Source organism: Arachis hypogaea, chromosome 12 (assembly GCF_003086295.3).
Source record: "Arachis hypogaea cultivar Tifrunner chromosome 12, arahy.Tifrunner.gnm2.J5K5, whole genome shotgun sequence".
Lineage (NCBI taxonomy): Eukaryota > Viridiplantae > Streptophyta > Magnoliopsida > Fabales > Fabaceae > Arachis > Arachis hypogaea.
Genome location: NC_092047.1, coordinates 107,792,731 through 107,808,449, shown reverse-complemented (window position 1 = coordinate 107,808,449; position 15,719 = coordinate 107,792,731). Strand labels below are relative to the sequence as shown.

The 15,719-nt window shown below is 30.6% G+C and overlaps 1 protein-coding gene across 1 annotated transcript; it reads left to right on the top strand.

Moving 5' to 3' along the window:
• Positions 1-12,350: 12,350 nt before the first annotated feature.
• LOC112728128 (DNA N(6)-methyladenine demethylase ALKBH1D) lies at positions 12,351-14,800 on the top strand. The gene is made up of 4 exons (XM_025778142.2): positions 12,351-12,585; positions 12,692-12,985; positions 13,574-13,918; positions 14,414-14,800. Exons 1-4 carry the CDS (start codon positions 12,565-12,567, stop codon positions 14,687-14,689), a joined length of 936 nt encoding a protein of 311 aa, XP_025633927.1. The 5' UTR covers positions 12,351-12,564; the 3' UTR covers positions 14,690-14,800.
• The last annotated feature ends 919 nt before the right edge of the window (positions 14,801-15,719 follow it).

Below are 15,719 nucleotides of genomic sequence, written 5' to 3'. Positions count from 1 at the left end.
ACTAAAAATATTTAAGTTAGGATTTTGAATTGAAGTCTCAGTTAGCTAATTTTAACAACTGATTATTAGTAGACTATTAATTGATTATAATTGAATTTTTGTGATAGGAGTTGGAATATGTTTAATTATTATACTGAATGAGTTTGATTATGCTCCGTTTGATTAGTATGCGCACAGAAGCTATTTGCTGAAATATCCGAAAGGAACACTTTTTTCTGGTCTTGTTTGATTTCAGGATATGCACAAAATTTGGATTGGTCTCACTCTAAAGTCATCAATTTACCACTATAGAGTATGAATTGATTAAAATGGATAGTGTGTTTTTTTACTTCGAGCAAGACCTTACCAACCGCTATGTCACACTTGTAGTCATGAGCTAGTTCATTATCTACCTATGAGTGTTCATATATCCATACCAAAAAGGATAACTGGAGAACTCCCCAATCTAATTATAAGTTTTGTCCTGAATTTAAACATATATCCAATCTAGTCTCAATTTTAAAATTAAAAATTAAATTTATTCTTTAATCATCAATCTAATTAACATATTCATGAATTAAATAAGAAAAAGTAAAGAAGCACCATAGTTTAATTTAATTAAGAAATAAAACAGAGAGTGTAGCAGCAACATAGACACAAGGCTTCAAAGTAAACAACAAAAAGTTTACTAAGTTTGATTATATTTTGAGTTTGATTATATTCAGATTCAATGCTACATTTAATTGCTGAGTTTGATTATATGTGTTTGCTGGGTTTGATTATGCTCAAACACAGTGCTATATTTGATTATTTGTATTAACTTTTTTTTTTACTTTTTGAATTTGATTGAATTTTGGTTGTTTAATTTGCTAGTTTTGAAATATGCGAAAGAAGACTGCACCAAAACAAGTAGAAAAAGAACCAGAAAATAGGGACACCAAAGATAAAAAAAGAAAAAATGTATCCAAAGAAACTTCGAAGGAGATGGAGTGGAGAAAGGTATTTTGTCTTTATTGTTTTTATCTTCTATGCTAGATATTTTTTCCATCTGATAAGGTCTTTACATGCTTTGATTTTATTATGCAGAGTGCATTACTAAATATTAGTTTACACAACGAAACAAATGCCACTTTAGCTAACACATGCTGTATTTTAGTGTTTGATTATTATTTCTGAATTTTAGAAATAATAACCACTGAATGCAGTGTTGAGTCCACGAAGAATCTGCAGGTTCTTTTAGTTGGAAACCAGTTCATCATCAATTAGGTTGTCACAATTCAAGAAACAGCATTCCTTCTTGTTATATATAGTCACTAATAGGAACTCTGATCTGATCCTTTTTTCCCCTGTCAATGCAGTAATGGTAATTACTAAGGAAAAAAAGGAGATTCAGTATTCTACTATTCTCATTTTATATAGCAACTACATAGTTTGATTACAATGTTATTCATATGGATGTTACATTATTGCCTTACTGAAATATTTATTATTTTAACTAATTGCAAGTTGGTAATTTGAATTGAAACTGAGCACGCTACTACTTTATATCTATGATTTGATTTGAATATGATTAGTATTTTCATTAATGTAGTGCTATGTTGACACGAGATGCGCACCAAACTTGTTAGCGACACTTTCTTCTGATTATTTGAATGATGCGCAACGCAATGAGGTCCGAGCAATGGGTTTTGGATCCCTCTTGGGTATTCCTAAGGGGAATTTAAACCATGATTTGATTTTGGCCCTTGCAAATGCATATGATCCCTCCAAATATCATCTTCACACTCCAATAGGAAAAGTAGATGTTACTTGGGAATCTGTTGCAGCTGTCTTCGGAATGCCTGCATACGGTAATAATTAAAATTTCTTTAAGATCTTTTAGTTTTATTAATTAAGATTGAGTGTATAAAATCAAACATGCTGTATAACATGTTTTAATATCACTTGATTCGTATAGAAGTATAACTATATATTGAATCTAAATCTTGCATTACTGATGACTTGCTTGATGAAATTTTTACATATTGAAGCTATTGATGTTAATAATATCGTGCTATGCTGAGTTTGATTATCATGTTGACTATTGAGTTTGATTATACCCTGAGTTTGATTATACATGTTTACTGAATTTGATTATACGTGTTTATTAAGTTCAATTTTACTTTGAGTTTGATTATACATGTGTACTAAGTTTGATTATACTATTAATTTGATTATACATGCTTACCGAGTTTGATTATAATCATGTTTCTCCCATTATTTTCTTTAAAACAGGTGACCCATTCAAGGAGGTAACTAAAGAGCATAAGTCCATGCTTTTAGAGTTCAAGAAAAAAAGTCCAAATGCTTTGAAACAAATTATGTTAGAAAATCCAAGAGGGGGTCCCACATTTAGGAGAGCTTTTTTGTTGTATGCATTGATAACATTTTTGTTACCAATAAATACAACAATGACTCGGGATAAAATTTTTCCATTTGTAATTGATGTTGATAATCCAATGAAGTACTGTTGGATTAGATGCATTGTTGATGGCCTTATTGATGGAGCTAACAAGTATAAAAAAGGATTGGTGTCAAGTTTGAATGGGTGCATATATGTGCTTCAGGTATTTTTCATTTAAACTAATTTTTTCTTTAACTGTTCTCTAAAACATGTTTGATTATAATATAACTTTAATTAATTGAATTCAGATATTATACTTCCATAAGCAAAAATATGGACCCTTTGATTTTGAGAAAGAACCACAATCGCCTTGGCTTCCCCATTGGACAAAGGAACTTCTTTCTGCCCAAATAGCATTAGAAAGAAAAAGTTCATCGGTACTTACATTATCCGTTCAATAAAATTTCATTTTCTATCCATAATGAATGAATTTTCACTAATTATGCATGTGTTATAGGGGCTGGTTAAGTCAAAAGAAGAACAACCTGTGCTTAAACGACCAGTTCGACCAAAGAAAAGGGTTGTAAAAGAGGCTACTAAAGCGGAAAAAGAGCAAAGTGAAAAGAAAAAAGTGGTCGACAGCCCTAAGAAGGGTAAAAAAGAATTGAGGGAAGAAGAAAAAACAACAGAGGAATTGAGACAAGAAGACTCCACGAAATCAAAGAAAGAAAAAAAGCAAGAAGGAGCAGCAAACACAAGTTCCAATGATTATATGGAAAGATCCACTAAGGTGAAAAATGTGAAGGAGAATGTGGTTGCTCTGGAGATGCAAATGAAGAAGCTGAAGGCAATGGTTGCTACCGTAGAAGTTGATCTTGAAATGGCAAGAAATGAATTGGTGAAAGTTGAAGAAGGTTTTGAAGAGAGAGATTTGGATGGTGAACTAGGATATGGACCATAGACTCACTTATTTTGTTGAAATTTCACTTAATCTATGCAGAGATTGTAAGGAACAAGTGAATCCTTGTGCAATAACATAATTTCTTGCACCATAAACAGTCCTAACTAGTTTTGGTTGAGTTGCACAAAGAAGGAAGATTATCAATTAACTCACACAATTGCAGAAATTTTGTGAAACGTGACACTTATTTCTATTGAAGCTAATATTAATCTCCTTTTTTTTAGAGAGGTTATTATATTTATGAAAAATCTAAGAGTTTGTGTACTGTATCACACAAATTATACAAACAAAAGGTAAAAAAAATAGAAACTCAAATCAAACATGTCTTATTTCTTAAGAATCTATTAGTTTTATGAATTTGATTAGGATACTTGTACTATCGTGGTTGAAGTTTGTATTGAGAATGATGGTCATCGACATCCTAATGATAATCACATAATGTCTTTGGTTACAAAATATAACAACAACAACAACTTAGTGGATTTCAAGGGTTTATGCAAAGTACGAAAAGATTTTGTTCAACTATTCGAGGAAGCGTGTTCTAAACATCCTGAAGATGTTAGAGGAGTGAAAAGGAGAAATTGGAGTGAAAATTTTACTGAAAGATTATTTATGGCTTTGGGAAGAGTTCTACATTTTTTAAAGAGTTATAAAGATGTAAAAGACATGAATGATGATACTTATGATGAAGAGTTTCAGGATTTGTGGGAGCAGCTTAAATCTTTTGGATTTGATGATCTGATTTGGATGGAAAATGATGTTAAAAAATATATGGCGAAAAAAATGGGAAAAATGTGGATATTGAAGGAGAAAAAGGAGAATTTTTGAAAGTGGAATTAAGGCTTTGCCATTTAGTATATATAAATATCCTCTTATTGCTTATTCCTACTATAATATTTTTCAATCGACTGGCTTAATTTAAATGTGATTAAATTGTGATGGTAGCGTCTTTTTCAATTCCAGTAGAGTTGGCTCATAAAAGAACATGGGTGGTTGGAAGTGCTTGAATGGTCTCGGGAATAAGTGCGCTCCTGTGTGAACTTTGGGTAATATGATTTAGTTTAGTGATGAGCTTATAATATGGAACTAATTTCATTGTGTGTGAAACAGGGAAGACTCGGCTGAAGTTTTTCCTCTAGTGACTTATTAGAATATTCCGTCAAAGCATTAAGAGCATCTCTTATTGACAAGGTGTTTGACCTAAAAATTACGACAGACTTTCTCTTAAGTTAAATTTGGGGTTCAAAGTAATTGTGATTAGAGGAATTTACTTACTTCAACCTCCTGAGGCTTGGTTGCACATATTATAATATGATTTAACTTAGGCTCTTTGTTTCTCTTTTTCTTTATTTTTTTCAGCACAAAAACAAAAAAATTAAGTGTAATTAGTGTGTTTGGCTTAATTTCTTTGAACTTCATTAATATGTTTGAATTTATTTAAATGTTATGGTTATTTTGCATTTACTTTAATATATTTAATATTACCATTTTAAAAATATTCGAAGATAATCCTATTCAATCCAAAATTATTCGAATTTTTTTAATTTTTACTTCATTTATATGGAGATAATATGAAAACTTAGTGGTTCAGGTGGTTCAGGTTACTCATCGTTTATAACTTCAACTGAGTTTCATGATCTAACAAAGGGTTTCTTGTGACCGATTCTTGTGCTATCGTGGTTGAAGTTTGTGTTGAGAATGATGACTATCAACATCATCCTAATAACAATTGCATAATGCCTTTGATTACAAGAAATAACATCAAATTAGTGGATTTCAAGAGTTTATGTAAAGTAAGAAAATATTTTGTTTAACTATTGGAGGAAGCGTGTTCTAAGCATCCTAAACTTATTGAAGGAGTGAAAAGAAGAAATCGTACTGAAAAATTTACTGAAAAGTCATTCATGGCTTTGGGAAGAGTTTTTCATTTTCTAAAGAGTCATAAAGATGTAAAGGACATGAATGATGATGCTATTAAGGAACTTCATAATTTGTGGGAGGAACTTGAATCTTTTGGATTTGATGATCGGACTTGGCTGGAAAATAATGTTAAAATCTATATGGTGAAAAAGTTGAAGAAAATCGTGGTCGGTGTATCCTGATAGGCGAAATGCTCATTACAACAAATATGAGTTTTAGTAACTCCATCGTCTTAAAACCGTTTTTTTAAATAGTTTTAGATTGATAATGATTTTTTACTGTATTCCTGTTGAAATTTAATTTTTAACTATTTACAGCAACAAAATAAAATCGTTTTTTTATTAGAGTAAAGTATCGTTTTTGTCCCCAACGTTTGGGGTAAATCCTATTTGTGTCCCTAACGTTTAAATCGTCCTATTTGTATCCCTAACGTTTGTAAAAGAGATTCAATGTTATCCTGCCGTCAATTACACATCATGAACGCTTTAGTTTGAGTTTTAAAAATCCCTTCTTGAAGTTAAAATACAAATATTTGGGATAGAATCGATGATCTACTCCGAAAAATAGCTCATCAAATGTTGAAACTAATTCCTACAACATTTACATAATTTACTTTTCTAGGGACATAATTGAATCTAAACACAAATAGTGGGTATAATATTAAAATCGAACACATCCAAGTGAGACCTAATTGAAAATGAATACATCCAAGTGAGAATAATTGAAAAATATAATCTGATTTGTTAGTATAATTGATAGTAGGATAACATTGAATCACTTTTATAAATGTTAAGGATACAAATAGGACGATTTAAACGTTAGGAATACAAATAGGACTTACCCCAAACGTTGGGGACAAAAACGATACTTTATTCTTTTTATTATTTTAAAAGATGGTTATTTAACTATTACAATGATTTATTTTCAAGCAACGATTTTTTAATGTTGTTTAAATAATTGTATAAAAGATACGCATAACTAATTGGATTCATTTTAACTAATTGCAAGTTGGTAATTTGAATTGAAACTGAGCACGCTACTATTTTATATCTATGATTTGATTTGAATATGATTAGTATTTTCATTAATGTAGTGCTATGTTGACACGAGATGCGCACCAAACTTGTTAGCAACACTTTCTTCTGATTATTTGAATGATGCGCAACGCAATGAGGTCTAGGCAATAGGTTTTGGATCCCTCTTGGGTATTCCCAAGGAGAATTTAAACTATGATTTGATTTTGGCCCTTGCAAACACCTATGATCCCTCCAAATATCATCTTCACACTCCAATAGGAAAAGTAGATGTTACTTGGGAATCTGTTGCAGCTGTCTTCGGAATGCCTGCATACGGTAATAATTAAAATTTCTTTAAAATCTTTTGGTTTTATTAATTAGAATTGAGTGTATAAAATCAAACATGTTGTATAACATGTTTTAATATCACTTGATTCGTATAGGAGTATAACTATATATTGAATCTAAATCTTGCATTACTGATGACTTGTTTGATGAAATTGTTACATATTGAAGCTATTGATGTTAAAAATATCGTGCTATGCTGAGTTTGATTATCATGTTGACTACTGAGTTTGATTATACTCTGAGTTTGATTATACATGTTTACTGAATTTGATTATACATGTTTACTAAGTTTGATTTTACTTTAAGTTTGATTTTACATGTGTGCTGAGTTAGATTATACAATGAGTTTGATTATACATATTTACCGAGTTTGATTATAATCATGTTTCTCTCATTATTTTCTTTAAAACAGGTGAAGCATTCAAAGCATTCAAGGAGGTAACTAAAGAACATGAGCCCATGCTTTTAGAGTTCAAGAATAAAAGTCCAAATGCTTTGAAACAAATCATGTTAGAAAATTCAAGAGGGGTTCCCACATTTAGGAGAGCTTTTTTGTTGTATGCATTGATAACATTTTTGTTACCAATAAATACAACAATGACTCGGGATAAAATTTTTTCATTTGTAATTGATGTTGATAATCCAATGAAGTTCTGTTGGATTAGATGCATTGTTGATGGCCTCATTGATGGAGCTAACAAGTATAAAAAAGGTTGGTGTCAAGTTTGAATGGGTGCATATATGTACTTTAGATATTTTTCATTTAAACTAATTTTTTCTTTGACTATTATCTAAAGTATGTTTGATTATAATATAACTTTAATTAATTAAATTCAGATATTATACTTCCATAACCCCTAAATCCCTAAACCCTAAATCCTAAATGCCTAAATCCTAAACCCTAAACTCCTAAACCCTAAATCCATAAACCCAAAAATCCTAAATCATAAACTATAAATACTTTTGAGTTTGATTATTATGTTTACTGAGTTTGATTATACTCAAGTTTAGTGCTATATTTGACTAATGAGTTTGATTGAATATATCTACTGAGTTTGATTATACTAAGGTTCAATGCTTGACTGCTAAGTTTGATTATAAATGACTACTGAGTTTAATTATAAAGGTTTATTGAGTTTGATTATAGTCAAATTCGGTGTTATATTTGACTATTGAGTTTGATTATAAATGTTTATTGGGTTTGATTATACTCAGGTTCTGTGCTTGACTGCTGAGTTTGATTATACATGTTTAACGAGTTTGATTATATTCAGGTTCAAAATTCTATTTTACTACTAAGTTTGATTATAATAGTTTTTATTAAAAATATAAACCCTAAACCCTAACAAATGAAGAGCGCAACCAAGTAGCAATGATTGGCCATAGTGGTTAACCCCAACAAATGTGCCAAAAGGCATATCATACCTATAATAAAAAACAGGAGTATATAATCAAACTCAGTTTCATTCTATTCTACCTATAATCAAATTCATTCTATTGTATCTATTCCTATACATCAAACATATGCAAAAACAAGAGTACATAATCAAACTTAGTATAACATGCACAATAGCAGCAAAATCATTCTATTGTACCTATCTATACATCAAACATATGTAAAAATAAGAGCACATAATCAAACTTAGTATATCATGCACAGTAGTAGCAAATTCATTCTATTCAGCCTATCCCTATACATTAAACACATGCAAAAACCAAAGTGCATATAATTAACTTGAAATATATAATTGTGGTGTCATACCTATTTGTTAGGTACGTCGTATCAAAGCTCACAACGTCGCCAAAGTACTCATAAGCAGCACGACTTCTAGCATCAGCCCAAAAAGCATGCTTTATGTGATGTTGCTCATCCAATTTAACTTCGTAAAAGAAGTTGTGGTTTTGTTCTTGCATCCTATGAAAATACTGCATTAATGATTGCGCATCCCCCTCTTTTTCTATCACTCTGACACTTCTTCCTACATGATTCCGAAGATCTTTTTGAGTAAAAGTTAATTTATTATAGCCACCAGCAGCAGTTGCTAAGCTTTGATAGGTGTTTCTTATTGTAACACCGGCTTGATCATTGATCTCAACTATCCGTTTGGCATGCAAGCTTAGTTCCCTGTTATTTCTTATAGTCTTTGCCATGCTAGGACTAATAGCATGGTTGTGCTGGATATTCACAAAGGTTAACACATATTCCATCTTCTTATCCCTTTTTACAATAATTCTAACTTTACAATTTTGTTCGGAAGTTGGATTTGTCTTCTTTAGTGGATCAATTTTTTATATTCGATAACCAGCTCTAAAACATACCAAGATTTGGTATGTAATTTGTCTATTTTGAATAACCTAAAAAGTTTCATAATCTTTCACAGAGGAGAATGTGATCCTATGTTTGGAACAACCTAAAAACATAGATAATAAAAAATTTAATAAAATCAAATCAGGTATAAAAATGCTCTCAATTTTCTATGAATGAATAAGAAAAATTAGTAGTCAAGCACTAACCTGAGTATAATCAAACTCAGTAGTCAAATATAGCAATGATGCTAAATATAATCAAACTCGGTAAACATGATAATCAAACTCAATAGTCAAATATAATACTAAACTCCAACACATTCATAGAATCAGCATCATCATCTGATCTAAGCAAATGCAGAAATTTTAAACATGCAAACTACCAATTTGACTCCAATCCAGAAGCTAAACATTTTTCTCATTACATAAATTTAAAACATAAATTTTTCAGGATATAATCACACAACGTACATGATGTAAAAGAATCTAAGTGACATAATGAAGCCACATATCAGAAGCATAACTATTAGGAATTTACCTATGGAATAAGCTTGTGTATCAAAGGCAATTACTTCTGTATATGCAAATGCTTCCATTGGCATAAGCTTGTGACACTAATAAGAAATATATTGGGGTTTCATACATTCAAAGTATTAAAATCCTAATGGAAAGGGGACAAGAAAAGAATGGCATCAAGAAGAGGAATTTATTGGCATAAAGAGACACAGCGAAAACATAAAAGATAGATAAAGGTTTTTCCTACTAGACCTCTAAGATACCTGTTCTGGTTTGATGACTCTTCTCTACCCACTGAATTGTGGCTATGTCCTTCATGTGTGCAAGTTCAATCTTTTCAACCATACTTTCACCATCTTGTCCAAAGTGTGCAATTTGTCTTCCTTTCTTTTCATCATATTAATGCCTCCATAATTGATCAGTGAATCTACAAAGTCTGGAAAAGTTGATACAAAAATACTAGAAATTTCATGGTTAGATGTATGAGAAACTAAGGAATTCAATGACACTAATGCACTCTTGTCTAATTTAGAACTTTCTAGATCTCTCTCACAAGTGTATTTATTGCTCTCAGTTTCTTTGTCACTCATTGACTCCTCTCTTTCACTATTCTCATAGTTTCTCTCAAAACTATCACTTTCAATTAAATATTGATCCTTTTCACTCAAATACTCACTTTCTTTCTCTATTTGTTTTCTCTCTAGATTTTTAAATTTCTCACATCCCAAGAACCCAGTTAAAAAATTCTGCACTTTTGAGTCTTCCAAGGACACATCACTCTCTACAGCATACTCAACAAATTCTTTCATCTTTGGCTTTGAAGAAGAATGAAAGATAGGTGTAGAAGAAATCCTCTTGTTATGGCGATCTATCATTTGTTACACCTGCTCCCAGTCAATGGCCAATTTGACCAAATCCTCCATGGTTGCGTAACGGTAACGTTGGACTTTATCTGCAAGTTCTTCACGTAATCCAAACAAAAATCATTTCATAAGAACCTCTGGACTTCTTTTAATATTAACCTTGTCCATCAAATATAGAAACTCTTTGTGGTACTCCATCACTGATTGTGAACCTTGTTGCAACTTACAAAATCTTTCAAAAAATTCATTGTGGTATGATGATGGCACAAACTAATTCCTCATAATTTTTTTCATAATTTTTTTTAGATTTTTTTTGGGTTTTTTTTATTTTTTTTTGGCAGACACTGACTTAAAGATATAGAATAATTGCAAAACCAAAATAAATAAGATTTTTTTTTTGGAACTCTAAAGTAAATTTACAGAAATTGAAAATAAAGAGACTAAACAAAAATCCTGAAACGTGCAGATAAATAAAAATTTATCTACAACCTATAACTGATACTAGATGATAAGAAATATATTGGGATTTAATATATCTAAAGTATTAAAATCCTAATGAAAGGAAGATAAAAAAAGAATGGCATCAAGAAGAGGAATTTTGAAAAGCATTAATTTAGTAAACATTGACCAATAAATAAAATTTTGAAAAGCAATTTGATTTAGTAAATATTTGTGGACTTATTTGACAAAATAAAAAAATTTTGAAAATCAATTTAACCGTTTACATATTTATAATTTATTTATTGTAAGGGAACAATTACTGCTTCTGCCTTTTTTGTTTTCCTGCATATATTTTAGGCCATTACACCATATTTTTAAAGTGTGTGTGATTAAAAATATCACATATTTTATTTACTAAAAATAATTATTTTAAAAGAATTTAACTTTTACATAACTATCTAATAATATTTCTTTTATGATTATTTATGCAAAAACATAAAATTAATTTTTTTTGTTAACTTGACATTTGTTAGACTAATTAACTTTCATGTTAAATTTTAATAAAAAGTTATATAAATTAATTTTTTATTATTATTTAATAAAGATATAAGAATTTTTAAATAAACCAGTGTTTTTATATAAAACGATTAATACAATGCTATGAAGCACGGATTCTCTCATGGTGCTGGCGTATCCGTGTCGGACGCGAATCCGATTCCGACACGCGACGGATACTTCAAACGAGCGTATCGACGGTGTGTCTTCTTGCGGTGCAGAATTTTGGTGGAGCTGTCACGAATCCAAACGAGTCCGATTCGATTAAGATGTTTACAAGACAGATATTTCTGCTGGACTACAAATCTTCAATTGATTTTGTGATTTTATGACCCGATTAACCAATTGTTTCTTTTTAATTTTAAAATATTCTAAAATTAAAACAAATCAAAATTTAAATTTAAAAATAAAATAATTAATAAATCAAAACCTAAATCTACTTACCATTTGTCTTTGATAGCTTATTTATTCACTAGCTTAAAATTTTTTATTTTTTTAATAATTGCATAATTTTAAGACTTTTTTATGCAACTATATTTACTCTTATATTTATAATATGATATTTTATTAATTTAATATATTATTTAAATTTTAATTCACAATGTATCCTAAACGTGTCGTATCCAATTTTTTATAAAAAAAGGTGTCGGCATATCCGTGTCGTGTCATATCCGTATCGCGTGTCGTATCGGTGCTTCCTAGATACAATGTTAAAAAAAATTCCAGCAAAATAAAAATTTAAAAATTAATCTAATAATTAAAATTTATTAAAATAGATATTTGATTATAAAATTTTAAAAATTCATTTTCAATTTAAAACTTAAAAGTACTATCCCGCATCAAAATTAGATTCTTATTAAAATTAACTTGGAAATTTAATTTAAACGGTTGAGCTAATTATTAGTCTTGGTACTTTAAGTTAGCTTGACAAATTCCCAAAATGATAATTTAGTTTTTACGTGAAATTGTTAATTAAAAATTTATTTAATATGTTGGATTAAATTATTCATTTAATATGTTGGATTAAATTATTATTTAATAATTTTAAATTAACAATACGTAAATTTATTTTTACTAGATGAACTGATGAAGGGATATTTTTATTTTTTTATTTTTTTATTTCAAAAAACAAGCGAACCTCTTGTTCTTCCTCTTCGTCTTCGTCTTGGTTTTTGTTCCTGGTTTTCTTCTTCTTCTTCTTTTTCTTCTTCTTCTTTTCGTCATTCCGATGTTTATGGTTTCTAGTTGACGCCTAACACCAACAACCGCACCCGCATGGCCACCAACAAACACCGAGTAATTAAAACCTCTCACTTTCTCTTCTTATTCATCATCCTTTTCATTTCCATGCATGTTAATTAACTCGTTACTTCGTTCTTAATTTCCTGTTATTTGAATTCAGGTTACCACGCCATTAGCTGGTAATAGAGTAGAATTCATTATGGTTGGAACTATTCGTGTATCGCTTAACCTCAAGAATTTTTCACTTCCTTTTTCAACTAAACGCAATTCAGATACTGCAAAACCAAAACCTGCTTCCAGCTTCCGTGTTAATCAATTTGATATCTTCTTCAATGGAAAACGATATGCGCCGCAAGAAAAGAACAAGGAAATCTGCATTGAAGGGGAAAAAGAGAGGATGATACTGCGGCCTGGCATGGTTCTATTGAAGAAGTTCTTAACACATGATGAACAGGTACTAGATATAGAGATCTTAACTTCTTTCACTATGAATTGTTGAAATTAACCAGGATTCAAGAACTCTGTTCTCTTAAGCATTGTTGAAATTTGTCTAACTGGACTTAAGCCTTTAATTTATTCATTGTATCTGTTAGAAACTTAGAATTCATGATAGTAACTTGAGTAGGGGTGGCTGAATGCACAAGGGCGAGATTCGAACTCCAACAGTTACTTAAGCAGACGAGTGAGTTGACCACTCGACCAACCCAACTTAGATACTATGTTAATATATAATATACCAAATAGAAAAAGTCTAAAGAGCCAGCAATTTTTGTATTTTGTGGCCAGCACTTAACCATCAAAAGAAAAACGAAAGATCTCTCACCGTTAGATGTAATCTCATACCATTAAAAATACTATTGGTGGCCAATTGATGGTTACAAAACACAAAAATTGCTGGCCTCCTAGCACTCCTCTACTAAATATATTTTCAAAGTATCCATTGTAGTTTGCCTCATTAATCCTGAATGTCGCATCATAGTTGGTCTGCGTTATATCGAAAAAATGGTAGTTAATTAAGGCCATATTGCTCTGATAATTGTAGGTGGAAATAGTGAAAATCTGCCGTGAGCTTGGTCTTGGTCCTGGAGGATTCTATCGGCCGAGTTATGAGAATGGAGCTAAACTTCGATTGCATATGATGTGCCTTGGTCTAGACTGGGATCCTCAAACCGGAAAGTACGGAAATAAGAGGCTAGTTGATGGTAGTAATCCACCCAGTATTCCTGAGAGATTCAGAAAGTTGGTTGTAAAAGCAATACAAGAAGCACAATATCTAATAAGAAAGGAATGCAGAGTAAGCTATGCTGAGAGGATACTCCCTTCAATGTCTCCTGATATATGCATTGTCAACTTTTATAATAACTATGGAAGGCTTGGTCTTCATAAGGTCAGCTACTTTTCATTGTATTCTACAAACTTAGATTGCATAATTTGCTTTACACTTTCTGCTTAAATGTAGGTTAAATAAGATTGCTATTTTTATGGCTTTGGTCAAAAAAATTTTAGATGTAACTGAAATTATTCTCTTATCACCATCCTACATTTAGATCAACTTGGAATTGATACTTATATTTTGAACCATAGTTGCTAAGTTGATTTATACATGAGAAAATCTATGTACTCAACTTTGTTTTATTCATCCGGCTCAATTTTGTTGTTTGCCATTATTTGGTGGTAGAAACTCAAGTATAGTCAACTTTATGTGAAATTGATAACTGAGAGCTGTAAGATAAAAATATAATCAAATTATTTAACGGTTTTCAGCTATCGAACTTCAGTAAAGTTGACTGCACTTGAGTTTTTACCTTATTTGGTAACTAAGAATGATTTGACAAACTCCTTTCTTTTTTAAAAAATGATTGGATTGGAACAAATTGCGCAGGATCGCGACGAAACGCCAGAGAGTATCCAAAAGGGGTTGCCTGTTGTGTCCTTCTCCATTGGCGATTCGGCGGAATTTATTTATGGTGATCACAGGGATGTGGATAAGGCGGAGAATGCAGTTCTAGATTCAGGAGATGTGGTGATATTTGGTGGTGTATCTAGGCTTATTTTCCATGGAGTTTCATCAATCATACCAAACTCAGCACCAAAGAAATTGCTTCAAGATATTATGCTCTCTCCAGGGCGCCTCAATCTTACATTCAGACAGTATTAACACCCTCATATTTGTTTATATAACTGTATGTGACTTGTTCATAATCTCAACCTGCACTGAAATATATCTGGTTTCGTCTAGTTTATGATATGAATTTTTTACCAACAAAAATGATTCACAATGTGCTGTTAAATGATTTAATGAGAGATATCGAAAGGGTCTAATTTCAATCGGTAATGCTGGGAAAAATAACCTAAAATTATCGTATTTAATTAACATTCATAATTACACACCTTCATTATATATAATCTTACTGAGGAACAATACTACATGAGGAACAAAATTTATTATTGTTGACGAATATTTGGTCAAGAAAAATATTTTTATACTGAATTCTAAATTCTAAATTTTTTTACCCTAATTTCTAATAATATAAAAACAAAATATTAGTTCAACATGTTAGTTTTTTTTTTTTATTATTTAATTATTTTAATAATAATTAAAAAATATAAAATAAAATAAATAATAATTAAAAATACAAAATAAAATAATTTTAAACTATTTTAATTGATTTTTTTATTGTCTCCCACGTATCTTAAATTTCAATATACCATCCTGATCGAATGGTGGTAGACATTTTTGTTTCCCTTTCTTACCAAAGTAGAATTTTGTTATAGAGAAAATGATTTTCATTTTTTATAAAATATTTCTACTTTTATGTTTTCAATAAGTGTCTTTAACATTTTGTTTTTTATTTTTTAGACCACTCACTGATTTGGATAATTTAGTAGTTTGCAAAATATTGGTGGGGATTAGGGATAGTAGAATAATTAGGGGTGGTAAAGCGGGCTGCCCCGCCCTGCCCCGCCCCGCCCTGCCCCGCCCCGCCCCACTAAACTAATATGGGTCTAACTTGCTATTCCGCCCCGCCAAAGTGCGGATTGGCGGGTTGGCGGGCCGACCCGCCTCTTTTTTTTTTTTTAATTATATATTTTCTTTTATAATTAAATTCAATTTAACGTACTAACTTGTTAAGTACTAACGATTATTTTACTTTATAATAAAATTATTTCATCGAAATAGTTTTTTA